Source organism: Sitophilus oryzae, unplaced genomic scaffold (assembly GCF_002938485.1).
Source record: "Sitophilus oryzae breed Bouriz unplaced genomic scaffold, Soryzae_2.0 scaffold_934_pilon_pilon, whole genome shotgun sequence".
In the NCBI taxonomy this organism is placed as follows: domain Eukaryota; kingdom Metazoa; phylum Arthropoda; class Insecta; order Coleoptera; family Curculionidae; genus Sitophilus; species Sitophilus oryzae.
Genome location: NW_022147566.1, coordinates 75255 through 91627, shown reverse-complemented (window position 1 = coordinate 91627; position 16373 = coordinate 75255). Strand labels below are relative to the sequence as shown.

At 31.3% G+C, this 16373-nt stretch overlaps 1 protein-coding gene across 1 annotated transcript in view; it reads right to left on the bottom strand.

Annotated features, from left to right (window-relative positions):
* Positions 1 to 16373, bottom strand: part of LOC115890850 (synaptotagmin-11) — a 46404-nt gene extending 30031 nt beyond the window's left edge. The window contains exon 1 of the mRNA XM_030911202.1: positions 16126 to 16373. Coding sequence (XP_030767062.1) covers positions 16126 to 16165 — 40 coding nt within the window. The 5' untranslated portion in view covers positions 16166 to 16373. The remainder of the gene's footprint in view (positions 1 to 16125) is intronic.

The window sequence follows — 16373 nt, the reverse complement described above, 5'->3', positions numbered from 1 at the left end:
TTTCGGCTAACATTATAGCCTTCATCAGTGTTGTGTCATATGAAAAAATAATGGAATATAATCCAAAAATTACATATAAAATATTCACACCACGCACCACATAATGTTTACTGCGTACTCCATAGTCAATGTAGATAGTTTTACTGTTAAGAATAATAATTCTAAAAAATATGTGGTCATCTTTTGATAAGTTTATATTAGTTTATTAATTGCAGTAAACATTATGTGGTGTGAATATTTTATATGTAATTTTTGGATTATATTCTTTGACAATTATTTTTTCATATGACACAACACTGATGAAGCTAAAGGTTAGTCAAAGCGTTGTTTTTTAAACAAATAAAAATAATAAAAAAATGAAAACTTAAATCAACGTTTTCCCCGAACCTAAAAATCCCAAGAAAATCGAAAAATTTTAGAATAATTTTACATATAAAATACAAGCGATCTTCATTTCATAGCCATAGCTGACGCCTTTTTTAGATGATATTGTATTATTTGTAAATATAATTTTTCGAACACTGATACTTGCAAAAATATACATATAAATTTTGTGAATGCAAAATAATAATACATCACTATTAGTAGATATTGAATGTTTTTTCTTAAATTAGATCGATTTTCAAACCCCAAAATTTAAAATATATTTACATTTTACCAAATATATTATGTAATACATTATTTGTATATTGTAAAACATTTGCTGCATTTGTATGGTTCATAGTTTATTTGCCAAAGTATTTATTACTATAAATAAGTATATATGTTGTAGTTATTAACTGTATATTATGTATATTTCATGTAAACTATATCATTTTTAAAATACAAACCAAAAATCTGAGGAATAATTATGTTTTCCATGTATTCTACAACATATTTATTAATCCGTAGTATCTAACTAGCGTGACGTCATAAATCTCGCCCCAAGGCTGTTCTATTAGAGACGGCATTGGTCAAATTAACGTATCTAAATTCTTTGACATCTAATCTTTGACAAGTAATAAATAAAAGCTAAAATGCAAGAAAAACATATAATTTAGTTAATTTAAGTGAATTTCATAAATTATCAGTTTACTACACGTATGTATATTATATAGTCACTTACTAGCGAAAAGTTGTTCCATTATTTCACTCAATTTTTGCCGAGATCTACCGCACGCTACACAACCAACTATTTTAGAGTCTTTTTCGATAAATCGCGATAGTGTCACTGTTAATTTAAGTTCTGCCACAATTTCCATCTAGATTTACTACCTTTATACAACTATCAGTAGTAGATTAAATAATAAATAACATAAAATAAGCTCCGTAAAGACTGACAAATCCACAAAATTTCAAATCAAATTCAAATGTGTCAAATGAATCGTCAAACAGAACTGTCAAGGATCCCCACCCTAGAGAGCTTTTATGGTGGCTTTTCCGCCCACCATGCATGAATACATGGATAGCATTATGCTCCTTCCTTGCTGTTAATGTATCATTTAATCTACCCTTGCGGTTACAGTACTATTTTATCTACTATTATTTGTGATCTACTATTTTTGATAGATATAAGGCAATTTTAACAGTTGCTATGGAAAAAAATAATAAAAATGTTGTAATTATATTCCTGCAGATTAAGTGAAAAGTTTTGTTCTTAAATATCTACTATACGTATTATAAACGCTTGTTCAAATATTAATTAAAATTAAAAAAAAAATATATTTACTGGGTATAAATCTAACAGTTTTTATACATTTCAATCTATTATTATTTTCAAAGTTGTTTTCCAACAAAGTTCTGTAACAATTTCTGTCTAGAGAGATATCAAAATACATTGTAAACATGAGGTTTATTTTCTTGCCAAACAGAAATATACGCCTACGCTTGGGAAAATGGTTATGAAAATTTATTACGATTTGTGTAGGGGACTGCTTACGTTTTCCGTTCAACGAATATAACAAAGAAAGAAGGACAAAGGCAGTTAACTAAGAAAGAACAGAGTTAATTAACATTTGATTCACTAATTAAAGCAAATATGGAGGTGCCTAAAATAGTCGGCTCTATTGTTTTATGTAATGAATTTAGGATGTAAAAGTTTAAGGTCCCTTTGTAAATTTTGTATAATGTAATAATAATAAGAGTGATACGGTTATCTAATTTTGGTATTTCGCTAATTAAATATTAGTTTTTTTTTACTTTTAGTTTTTTATTTCGCTAGCAAAATAAATAGACGTTTTCAAAAAATGAGCCCTTCATTAAGGGTATAGATACTATTTTTAGAATACTAAAACATTAGCAGTGCTCAGAATAGTCCGTGAAGCTAAAAATCTATAGTGTTAGTATCTGATTTACAATTGATACACCACCCACATGTTATTTTCGCTAATAAGCTGGGTTACGAAAATACACGGTAAGCGCTCTGAGTTTATTCGGACAAAACCATTTTGTTAGAAATAAGCAAAAAATGTGTACCTACTGATAAGAATAAATAGTAGACATTCCAATTAATATAAAACTGCAACAATTATTTTCTGGTCGTGTATAGGCTTTGTATTTTGATACATTTTTATTAGCGATGGGAACTATCGAATGAAATAGACTATCGAATGGTTACTGAATGAATGATTTCAACTATCGAATGGTTTTATTCGAATAAAATCATTCATTCATTTGTATACTAAAGCATATGTGACAACCTGGCCGTACAACTAAATGGTTATCGTTGAGCCACGACTATCGAATGCTTTTGATAAATGAAATTTAGTATTCGTTTGATTTTTGTGTACGTCAGTGCATTATTAGTTCTTCCAAATTTTTATAACTTCACCTTATAAATACTGTGCTACTTTTGCGTTTATTAAAATACTAAAATAGTAGTTTTTTTTAATTGACGATTGTGTGCGTGTGCAGGTGTCAAAATTTTTCGAAAAATTTGTGTGATTTTCCGTAGCCCGATCTTTCAATTATTTTCTTTTATATGGTATATATGGTCTATTTTTTAATGGGAAATTTTGAGAAGTAGCAATTTTTAAGAGAGATGAGATGAACTTAGAATTAATTTTAAAAGTACATATTTGTATTTTAGATGTTTTAATAATATGAATTAGTTGAACTTAATAATCATATTTAAGTAATGTGGTTAAGTAAATGGTTATCGAACTCAAACTATGGGGTGTGAAAATTAAATTGAAAGTTTTACACGTGCCAATTTAAAAAAAAGTTAACGATGTTTGTATTTTGTTTATGCTAATTCTCTTACATGTAGTTTTTTGCGAAGAAATATTTTATTTATTTTTTAAAGTAAATGCCAGTAAAAGTAAATATTATTTTTAAATAGTAATATAAAATACCTAATATAAATAATTTTGATTTCTAATTTTTTATTTATATTTTCCTTCCATTACACTGCGTGCTTAGAAAATTAATAAATGTTTATATTTCATGATTTTAAAGTTTCATATTAATATAACAAATTAGTTCTGCAATTATTATTATTTAATAAACCAACATTGCCAAAAAATTTAAAGACTATATTATTTTTAAATAGGATCTAATATAAATAATTTTGACATCTAATTTGTTGTTTATATTTTGGTACTACGTAAAAAAAAGGTTTATATTAAATTATTTCAAATTTTGTTGTTAATAGGTATAACAAATTATTACTGTTATTATTTTTTTTTATTAAACCAGTCTTTGCTTAAAAACATTAAAAATAATTTTCCTACATCCAAAATAACAAGTATTATTGCAGTGTAACAACAGAATATTAATAAAAAAATGCAAAATATATAGACATACTATCCCTAACTAACTAACGCCAAACAATAATATTCTTTGCTAATATCAACTAATACCAATATATGGCAACAGCGCCCTTCATAATGTATTTTCTGTGTAAATACTAGCACCTCAATAAAAAAAATAATGTGTCCTTATCTTTATATGACTCCGCAAAAAATCAAAGATGCCGGCTTCTTTCATAGCATTGCCACCGACCGCTGTCGGGTTTCTCGGAAAGAAACCTACGTCGCCGGGCGACAACTAAAATCCAGTTAATATTTTATTATAATCGATCCTAACGAATAAATGAATTTCATAAATGAATGAATTTTATAAATGAATGGTTTTTGCTGCCGAATTACTAGAATACCATATTTCAAGGCAGATGACGCATCTATTCGATAATTTTTATTCGAATAGTTTTCAACGAATGTTTTTTTACTAGCTATCGAATTATTCGAATGAATTGCAACTATCGAATGTTTCGATAGTATTCATTCGATAGTTCCCACTACTAATTTTTATCAAGCAAATTTAGTCGTTTTCTGCTCAAGAAAACAATCATTGTGAAACCAAAAGGAAGAAGTCATACGAAAACCAAATACTTACAAGTGTTTATATATTCTATTCGAAAACCAAATTATTTTGAAGATTGCCAAAGGTATAGGTCATCATGTAATTCTCGGATCTCAACTTTCTTAGTGACGATGAAAAGAAAGGTGTTGAGACCCAGCTACGATCATTTTTCATTATTTTATATCCAAAAGTGGAAAAAAATTGCTTTTTCTTCAACAAGTTTTGCAAGTATAATAAATAGTAGCTATACAGAAGGCATTTTATTAGTCACAGGGAGATCAAGCTTAACCCCCAAAAGTTTTATTTCAATCGACTAGTATAAAAACGAAACACAGACTCGTTAAAGGGTTAATAGAAGAGCATTCAAAAGAAGAATTGAGTTTTGCAACTACTATGAGCTTGAGGGCTAGTGGGAGTAGGGATGCTGTTGTAATCGTTGAAATCTTAACAACTGAAACTCTATCGAAAAGCACTGAGTTCAAAAAATCAAAGAATAATACCAATATTCAATTCGACAATTTTTCTCCTGATGAAGTTCTGGCTGTACTTACGAATTTGAAATTAACACGTTAAAATTAAAAGCTCTTAAAGATGTGTTTTCCAGTAACAAACATATTTTGGCAGCTAAAACAATTGTTATATAAATGGCATGACAATTTCGGAGAAGGTTTCAGCGATTAATCTTCAATCATTACTAAGCCGTACCTCATGAAGATTGATAGAATCTCAAAAAGAGGTATTATCTTCTTTTGCATCAAATGGCGATGATTAGGGTTACCAGATATGTCCGGATTTTCACTACATCCGGTTGAGTCCGGGTAGATTTTTCATAAGCGTCCGGATTTGAATGTTCCATTAAGAAATGTCGCAATAATGTAAAAAATAATATATATTGGTTTTAATAAATTTAATTACATAAAAAATCGTCCATGAATTCAGCACAGTAAATTCATTATTTTATTTCGTTTTAAGTTTTGAAAGTTATAAATGTATTTTTTTTCAAACCTGTATGTCACGTACAGCCTCGCCACACAAAGTATCATTTTTACTCCTATATAAAACAATATACTATGTGTGCTCTTATTATGACGTCCGGATTTTGTCCGGATTTTTGGGAAGGCTTACCCGGGGTGGACAAGTATTCATGTGGTAATTCTAGCGATGATTCACCTATCAAACTAACCTGTATGTTAAATGGGGTGCTGATGGTAGTGGTGGTAAAAAATGTTTTAAGCAACATTTTGAGTTTGAAGTTTTTGATGATATATGTATATTAACAATTTGCATTGTTTCATTACGTCTAACTTTTGATAAAAATAAACAAACAGTTTTCTGGAAAAATCCAAAAAGTCTTCTACTAAATTTAACTATATTGTTGCTATACATATATTAGACCATTTGCTACCTGCTTAGGTTTTATTTAAGTCCCAAACATCGCTTCTGAGGTTTTGTCTCGCTAGAATTACCATCCGCCGCACTGTGCGCCAGGCGTAGGTGTAAGTCTGACTTCGATTCTAGTTAATTATTGAAGACAAGTCTAACGTTACTGTGATACAGCCAAAATCACTGAAATTTTCTTCTGTTTCAACTATTGACATCGTATACACGATCGGTAAATAAGACTGGTTTAAGGTGCCGATTTTCGTGTACGGAGAGACAGTCAAAATGTTCAGTAAAAAAAGATATACTGAATAAATAGAGAAGAGCAAGTTCTCCCCAACAGAATGGTATAAAGCGTCAGATTAAGTGGGGATGTAAATGTAAATAAATAATGTAAAAATGTTATGTCCAAACCCAAAAATCAAAATAGAAAATTGAAGGTTTTAATTGTAGGAATTTGTAAGTATTTTTTACATTACAATGTACCTTAACAGAATTTGGCATCCAGCTATATCTAGGACCAAAGTAGCAGCACAGAGAAGTAGACCAGTTCCGGAAGAACTACCACCCGAACAAGCCACGCCCCCTCCGCCGACGCATAAATACGCGCTACGCCGACGCGGAGGCATCAGTCTAGTGTGAGCAATCGGAGCAAACACACCTCTGAAGATGCTAGCCACTCGTGCTAGCGAAACGTTAGGAAGCAATTCTAACCGACGACGGCCTAATAACCCGAAAAACCAAAATTCTTCAAACGATGGCCGCGAAAGCCTAAACTACTACAGAAAGATTGCTGTCAGATGTAAGTTTATATGGAGAAATGTCATTGATCGTCATTTCCGAGCCAACTGGATACCGTTTTTTTTTCGATCATACGGTACTATAACAATAAAAAATTAACAATTCTAAATCAAAATCGTTAACTTTTCACAGCCAACTCACATTATGCATGTTTAAGTTTTAGCAAAAGCGTTAAAATATAAGTGTTGGCCTATTGAAAATGAGTCACGAAGGTCTGTCCACACGGCCTTGTGCCGGCGACTGTATGGCGTCCCGACGCCATGATAAATAGATTTTTAGACTATTAAAGGTTACGTTTATACTTTATTTAGTTCGTTTGTTTAGCTAATAGTTTGATTTTTTACGGTATTTTTTATTAGATACTTAAATAAATAAATATAAATAAAAAATAATTTTAATTATTTAATATTTATAATTAATAATAATATATGTTATTATTATTAATTATAAATATTAAATAATTAAAATTATTTTTTTAACTCAATTAATTTGACTTCGGCAGCATATTCTGCAGATATTATCTACGCAAAAAAGTCTCTTCGGGTTCTCAAGATATTTGGAATGGAAATAGTCTACTAGCAATTTTTACCAAGAGACCTTTTTACATAAAATACAGCGAAAATGTATATTAATTGTCTCAGTAGTATAATATAGGTACGGATGAAAAGTTATTACTCTTCAAAACAGTTTTCCGTCCTTCTTGCCAGGTGTCCTGCCCATTGCCATTTGAGGGATTTGATTCTGTTGATGACATCTATTATCTGTATCCACTCTATTCTTTTACGGTCGTTCTTGGTTATTCTCAGCATATTTCGTTCCATTGAGCATTGTACAACCTGCAGTTTCCTTATAATGTCCGTTTTAAGTGTCCAGGTTTTGTATCCATAGGTCATGACTGGTAGTACAAATTGGTCGAATGTTTTCTTCTTTAGATAAGAAAAACGAGATTTGTTATGTTAGTACATGACATAAATAAGGACTGATTGACGTATTCAATTGTTTTTCGTCACTTCTTCACACACTCACCGGAAATTACCCAAGTAGCATCTATCTGACTTCGAACTAAATCTGACCTGAAGCGACGTCAGACTTTGTGCAAATTTAGGTCGAGTGCTGGTGATACGACCGGTGACGTCGCTTTCCTAATAAAAGCGACGTCGTTGGATCCGAGTCGGTAAATCCAACGATCTGTCGACGTACAAAATAACAACGTATCATTTTTATTAATTTCCCAACCTCGTTCCCACGTTGGCTTGCACAACGTACATATACTTGAACTAGCCCGACGCACAGTGCTTCGTCCCATGGACAAAAATCGAAAAATAAGTTAAAATTTACTAATATCTGAATATATAATTTTATACTTATAGCAATATTCAAGCATCCTGTATATTATTTTTCATAAACAGCATTTTTGTTAGCAAATATTTTCACTAAAAATAAATTTTGCGATCATTATCTCATCAGTGAAAAGAATAACATTCATAGTAGTTCTGTATATCATGGAGTTAAACGGTACGTACTTAATTGAAAGCCACTATGGATATTGTTAAACAAGGTATGTACTTTAAATTTATTTATTGATTGTTTAGTTTTTATTTATTTTTTAAGATGATTCTTAAATGGGTATAAAAACTTTACGTTTTCATACTTCAAAAAGGCATTTAAAAAAAAACATATCAAAACATATCGTATTTATTGAATATTTTTGTTGCCATATTCATACACTTTTAATTTTTGTATAGTTCACCTGCGTCTGCTTGCGACGAAGTTTATTTTATAATACTTTTCAGATGGAGTAAAATTGATAAGCAATGCCGATCTGGCTAATACTTGGCTTGATCATAAAGACAAGAACTCAAAATTATTTGTATTTCAAAAAATATGTTCTTATTAGATATTGATGAACCTTCCAGTCAAATGAGACACCACTTGTGCCTGAAAAAGCCCACTATGTTGGAGCGAAACGTCGCATAAAAAAAGTATCCCCCCATCTTTCAATTTATTATATAATCTCATACCCAAGAAAAGGAAAAAATAATATATGGATATGGTCTATTAAAGAGGTAACTATTAACATCCGAACCCCTCATAGCGACAAAATGAACAGTAACAACGCGAAAAAGTAACATATTAGAAAATGATGTACAGAAATATCTTATATGTGAGGATACTTCATCTACCTGTGATTTGGATACTATAAATTTGGAAGATTCTGACAGAAGTAATTCTTGTGAATCAGAGTAGTTACGATCTATGCATTTTGTTGTCCTAAAGTAAATTTATAGTATCTTAAGTTTTTTTTTTAATTTATAACCTAATTTACGTATCTCATTTACGTCCGTAAATACAACCCATTAAGTAGCATTTGCGACCTAATGAACATCATGAACATAACCTAATAACAAGTTTTTGTAAACAAACTTAATTTTTTTATTATGCCTAAAAAAACACTAAAAAGGCATTTAGACATTCCAATCTACATTTTACAGAAAGAGGTCGAGGCTTTTGCAAAATAATAATAGTAGTAGTGATGTCTTGCCTCCACTCATAAATGCTTTTTATCCGGAAGAGGTGCTGCATTACACTGGTGCTTCTTAATTTCATTTTTTAGCTTAGGAAACCAGCAGACCCCATCCTCCTCCCACATGTGAGGTTAGGCTTAAAAAAGTGGCTGCCCACTGCCCATTTTTTTGAGGAGAAAACAAAAACTAAAATATAGTTGCACAAATCCACAAATCACTGATACGCAAAGTGAGGTTACGTGGCGTACGTTGGAATTATATACGTCATAATACACGATTGCCGGTCGTCCGGTTTGATGACTTCGGTCGTGTGAGACGACTAATGTTGGAGATCCGGTTGGAATTGGTATATTGGTAGTTCATATTAAGTCGGACACAGAAATCCGCCATTCTTAACAAGTATCCGATTGTCAGCCATTTTAAAATCGTTTATTGTTTTTAAAATTTATATTCACATTTCGATTTCTAGTAGAATAATATTGATAAGGTTGAGTTTGGGGGAACCACAGTACAGTTTTATGATTAAACCAGCTAGAAAATTAAAAAAATATTTTGCGAGTTACTTTTTTATAGATATTTTTATTTCATAAATCTACCTAATTTTGAAGGCGCTCGGTGTTTTCCGGAGTATTTTAATCAGATATATCAAAAAAGTGACTTCCGTTGACAAAACTGATGTCTGGATTAATGATTCAGAATTATTATAATATGAAATTAGATAGGCACTTATAGTTATATTCGAGGAGTGATTATGAATCCATTTGTAATTAGGTAGTTTGGTTAGGTTTTATGTATTCTTGGTAGCGAATATGAAACCAAACGTAACGTAAGTGCTTAGCGACGAATTTTAAGTGACTAAAATCCAACGTAATATGACGTTGGTAATTGGTAGAATTACATTCCCTATTAGGTCAGATACCGACGTCGAGGCGACCCGAATCTGTATTCCCCATTTAGGTGCAAATAAGGGTCGTCAGGCGGTCGAACCGACGTTGGTACCCGACGTCGGATTTATTGGACGCGACGTATACCCGACGTTAGATAACGTCCAAATGCTACTTGGGTATTATAACTTTTGATTTTTAAATGGCACCCTCGATATTTTTTTACCTTATTTGGTAGAAAATGACACTACTCTGAATAGAATGATATACCATATGTTAACTTTTGACATATTCGCTTAAAAACATTGTATTTAATTTCAATCTAGAGTTCCAGGACTGTGCTAAAACATTAATGTTTAATCAAGAAGCCTTAGAAAAATAGATTTGATTGTCTAATGTTTTGGTGTCTTAAGCCGGAGTCTCATGCATCCGAAATCCGATGACACGACGGTGCTCCTATTGGTCGAAATATTTTGACACCAATTTTTATCCGATATTTTTAACTAATCGTCCGACGTCGTATAAAGTTAAATTTTGTTTAACTTTTGTACGATATCGTGTGTTTTTTAACCTCACTTTTTTTGAAAACATTGGTTTTTAAAATCAAGTTTAGTGGAAAGTGGGCAATTTCGGGATATTTGACGAGAAAGTTATTTTTATAAGTGTTTCTCCAATAATACATGGAATAATACATAATAATAATACATAGGAATGACAGGTCTAAATGTCAAAACTGTCAAATTTCGGAACGAACTTTCGGATGTATGTGACAGGCTTTTTTTATTTCACACGATAACTTCAAATTTCGGATGTCGTACCATCGGATTTCGGGTGCATGAGACTCCGGCTTTATCCTGGCCGGTCAAAAGATGCCCAAAATTTTTAATCATATCATAATTTTTTTAAATGGGTGGTAAATTAGCATATTTGGAAAAAGCATTTTAATGAATAGTTTAGTACCACACACTTGGTATTTCGAGTGAAATTGTCGTTATAAACCGCGTTACAATTTCAAATAAACCATATGTAAAAATGTCAAAAGTTGACATATTTTATGTCATTCTATTCAGAGTGTTATTTTCTATCGAATAAAGTAAAGGAAATACCTTAATACCGAGGGTGCCATTTAAAAATCAAAAGTTCTAGTCATTTCCAGGGCCGCTTTATCCATTAGGCAAGATAGGCAGTTGCCTACAGCGCAGCGGCAGGCTGATGGGGGCGGCATTTTTTTAATGAAAATATTTAATTATTTTAATTTTACTTGAATTTTTGTTGGTTGTGACACGGGCGGCAATATAGCTGCCTAGGGTACCAGCAATTCATCTTAACGTGGCCCTGGTCATTTCCGGTGAAAAGGACAAGTCACAGAGAACAATTGAATACGTCAATCCTAATTTATGTCGTATTCTGACATACGAAATGTCGTTTTTTTATCTAAAAAAAATTAAAAAGTTATACGGGTGAGCTATTTTTGGGACGCACCCAGTATAAGCTCAGTAATTTTAGGATTTAATTTAGTTCACCCTGTGATAATGGTCAGTGATACATCTGACCAAAATGTGTAAAATTTAAAAATTAAAAAAAAGTCAACGTCAGTCGAAGAAGATATTTTAAGTATTTCACAGTCATACATTTATTTATGCATAAACAACGCTTATTTGCAAAATCGCTACTTTAAAAATCATCTTATTTTATTTTTGTGTGTTTTGACGGTTTTTCATCGAATTTCGTATTCTCTTTATAAAATAAAAATAAAATCTTCAGAAATTTTACCATAAACTAAAATACATATTTAAATGAAGGCAGCCAGACTGCATAAATCTCACTTTTCCAAAAATAAATAAAAAAAAACAGAAACGAATTCAGCCCTTGGGGAATATTGAGCGTTGATAGGGAATGAAAAGGGTAGCTGCCAATAAAAATGCAAAAAGCTAGTAGCTTTACAAGAAGATACACAGAACAAAATGTATTGTAAACAGAAAGTGATATATTGAGGGGCGTAATAGAAAAAGAAACTAGCTAGGTATACTCTGTTTTTTTTCTCAGGTAAGATTTCGACAGACGATGACAGAAGAAAAGCAGATGACGTCCCATACCAATCTATTTATTTTACTAAAAAAAGTTTCTAATAATTTTTAATTTATCTATGGATGGGTTTAAATATAAATCCGTCATGCGTCGTGTCTTGTTGGTTTTAACCAGTTTTATTGGTTTATTTAAAAAATGACAGATCGTATTTCAATTTTATTGGTTTGACGGAACGATGAACGACAAACGGACGCCGATGCATATGAACTCGCCTTTAGATTTTTGTCATTTTTGACGCTTGTCAGAGTCTTGCCAAATTATAGGATATAATTTTGTGTCAACTTTTGTTAAATACCCTGCGTTTTGGAAGATGATGCATTTTGATTCGTATTATTACGTGTGTTTTGTGTCTTTTGAAGTCAAGTGGAGGAAAAATCGAGTGAAAATTAACTGGTTAATATTCGCTGCCCAGGCAGAAAGTCTTATACACCAATGAAGTTGCCATCGATAAAGTTTGTATACCATTTCGTCGTAGATAAGTGCATCTCGTATATGGTAGAACGATCAAACAAAACACATACTAAAAACTGGAGTAGCTGTAAAATATCGACATCACACGATAGGTAAATAATGGATTTTAGTACTGCAGAAAAATAATGTCAAAAGGTACTGGTTAAAAAAATTAAGATTAAAGTTAATTAATCAACCTTTAAGGTATAAAATTTGGTAGGTGTTATTATTAATAAAATAGTTTGTTTTATTTACCTATGTTGTTTTATTTATTCCTGTGGAATATTACAAATTTGTATTTGTACATAAGTTATATTGATAAATATAATCATAAATGCGGGTAGTTTCATAAAGCTTGAAAGTAAATAATAGTTCTTTTTTATATTTTTTTTGGTATGTAGTGTCTTGTTCTTGTTTGTTTTGTATTAACACATACTGTTTTTATTAAATAAAATAACTCGATTACATTTTTTCAGTTTTATACACTTTTTTTCACAATATTTTGAAGTAATCACTTGTCATCTTGTCAATCAAATTTTAAATGATTTCCTGCTATGCGTTCCAGTTGTACCAACTTATTTCTTTGTAAAATAAAATAAACTACTTTGAAATTAAAATGACAGACACATCTATCACTGTCAAGGATCTTCTCGTTGGACAGACTATATGTATTTTCGAAATATATTATTTTATTTTATATTTGAATAAACCATACGATTTTAAGTGATTTATTAAAAAGCCTAGATATACAGGGTGTTTCAAAAAAACATGTGTCGTCTCTCGCGGGGAGATTCCTCATGTAAAAATAAAGTTAATTAGGGTACCTTGTTTTGTAGCTAAGTGTAGGTTAGAGTCTTATTTTTTTTCGATTTATTATAATTTTCTTCAAAGTGCTTTAAACTTGTAAGATGTCGAAGCCTTATATACAGTATGTCCCCGAATTGTCTTTACAAGAGGAGAAACTTTTTTATTATTGATATTTTGAGCAAAATGCATTCTTTATAAAAATTTTTGCTTGTTCTAAAATTGTTAATACCGTTTCTACTTTTCAAAATTTCTATACAGTTTTAGAGAAAATTAGGAAAAACATGAAAATATGGTTGAATTTTTACCAAGTCCTAAACATCAAAACGCGTTTCTATGGTAATATAGCTTCGTTTTCATTCTTTGATAGATTGTTATTCATAAAATTTTAATTAACATAATATTTTTTGTTGTTTTAAAATGTTAAAGAAGCACAAAATTTATTTAATTCTAATAATATAATAACCATCTATGCCATCTATCAAAGAATTAAATCGAATTGATATTATCATAGCGTTTTGATTTAACGTAACTTGGTAAAAATTCAACCATATTTTCATGTTTTTCTTAATTTTCTCTAAAACGGTATGGAAAATTGAAAAAGTATAAACGGGGTTAACCATTTTAGAACAAGCAAAAAATTTTATGAAGAATGCATTTTTCCCAAAATGTCTATATAAAAAAGTTTTTCCTTTTGTAAAAACAATCCGGGGACATACTGTATAAAAAAATAACTTTAATAGTAACATATTTGTGTGTCAACATTTTTCAAATAAAATATGGAGTAAAATCGATATTGAATTGAATTAAATAGTTCAACAGAAAGGGTTTTAATTTTAATGCAGATCACTTAGTAAGTAGTAATACCAAAGGTAATACACATAATTTCAATAATTAAGTTTTGAACTAAATACAGCCAGCAATAAAGTAGGTCTCAAAATGGTTTTAGCAAAAACTAAGGTAATATATTTAAAAAAACTTAAAAAATAAAAAAATAATTAATTATTATTTATTTAAAAAAAAATTATTATCTTTTTTTATTATTTTCTTTTAAATTTTTTAAAGGTAACTTATTTTGATTCCAAAAATACTTGGGACACCCTGTATATATTTTAGACAGCTACTACCCAGCTCGGGATCTCTACCACCAGAAATAAACAGAACCAAGTTAGCATGGAGTGCTTATGGAAGAAACTCAATCGTATTTAAATCTAGAATGCCACTCTATCTAAAGAAGAAAACATTCGACCAATGTGTACTACCAGCCATGACCTTTCAGTTGAATGTTTGGCTGAATCTAAAACATGGTAAGGTCAACTAGTATCTGACACAGATGATCTCAGGATATGGTTGCTTCCGAGCATATCTTCATCGTTTTAAACTCGATGAGTTCCCGTACTGGCCAGGAGTTCCTGAAGACGCGGAGCACGTGTTCTTTGTGTGCCCACGTTTCAACTTAATGCGTAATCATCTGGAGATTGTCCTCGAACAGGCAATTCAACCAGAGACACTAATTGATGCGATGCTTTCTTCGAAGACATCCTGGAACGCGACCAATACTTTCGCAACGAAAGTGCTTCAACACCTGCGTTCGATAAAGAGGAAACGAGCCAACAACAAGAACGGTTAAAGGAACAGAAGCATTGACTTCAATTAATGGAAGGAAGAGCCAATAGCTAGATCCTCCCCCTGCGAAGTAATATCTAACGGCGATTTCCGCGGGGACTGCAGAGGCAAGAGGAGGTTTTTAGTCGGTATTGAAACCGACTAAAAACTGAGTCCGACATACCAGGCCAATCATCTGGCTCTGAGATACGCAAATGTATTTTCCTATCTCTATAAAAAAAACCATGACCTCTACATGCGAAACCTGGACACTTAAAACGGTCATTATATGGAAACTGCAGGCCGCACAACGCTCAATGGAACGAAATATAGAGGGACCGCAAAAGAATAGAGTGGATACGACAAAAGAATAGAGTGGATACGACAAAAGGCCCAGGTAATAGATGTCATCCACAGAATCAAATCCCTCAAATGGCAATGGGCAGGACACCTGGCAAGAAGGACGGACAACAGATGGACCACAAAAACTACAGCATGGTATCCACAAGGAATAGAAGAATACCAGAAGAAGAGACCTAGAAGAATACCAAAGCTGAGATGGGATCATGATATTAGGAAGGTAATTAGCAGAGATAATTTGGACCCGCATAGCCAACACTCGGTCCAACTAAAAAGAGAGTATCTAAATATGTAACGGAGGCTACCTAACCTAACCATGATTGGAAATGGTTGAATAAGCTGAATATGGCGATGATTAGTTTTTTTTTTAAATAAAACTGCTTTAAACATTTTAAAATATTCAATGGGTAAAAAATTATTTTGAAACAATTTCTTTTCAATTCAATTTTATTTCTAAAATAAGTAAAGTAAAAAATATTGCATGCAAAAATATAGAAATGTCTATAAAAGACGAAAAATATATTTTTAAGAATATTGAAGACATTTCTCTAATAGGCCATAGATAAAGGTAATGATGCGCATGTAAAAGCAAAAGTTAGATCAAAATTCGATAAAACAATAGAAACGATGTTCGTCTATCTTTGTTATATTATTATTGCTTATGTTTATTAATTTCAGTTAGATTTCAAGTTTGTGATTTACAATTTATTTTAAATTTTCTCTTGTCAACAAAATCTAATTAGAAGCAGTTTTTGTAAAATTATAGTTAAAACAGAAAAACTCAAAATATTTATATATTACGCGTTAATATTTCAGTTTTATATCATAACATGCATTTTAAATTAACAATTTTGTACACTCTAGTAAAATATGTTTACCAAACTTACCCCCATGAACTGGCTTGATAATTGGCCCCTCCTCAGCCATATTACAATTAGCGGTGTTGTTTATTTAAAAAAAAGTGTCGATTCGACCACGAATTTCCCGTTGATCTTCGCACCGAAGATGATCTACTACCAAACCGGTTATTTCGCGACTTTTTTCTAAGCAAACTCTATCCCGACAATTTTCCTCAGAATTTTCCGATGACCGTACACGTTAGTCATAAGGCCGTCGCGTTTCTGATATAAGGGCG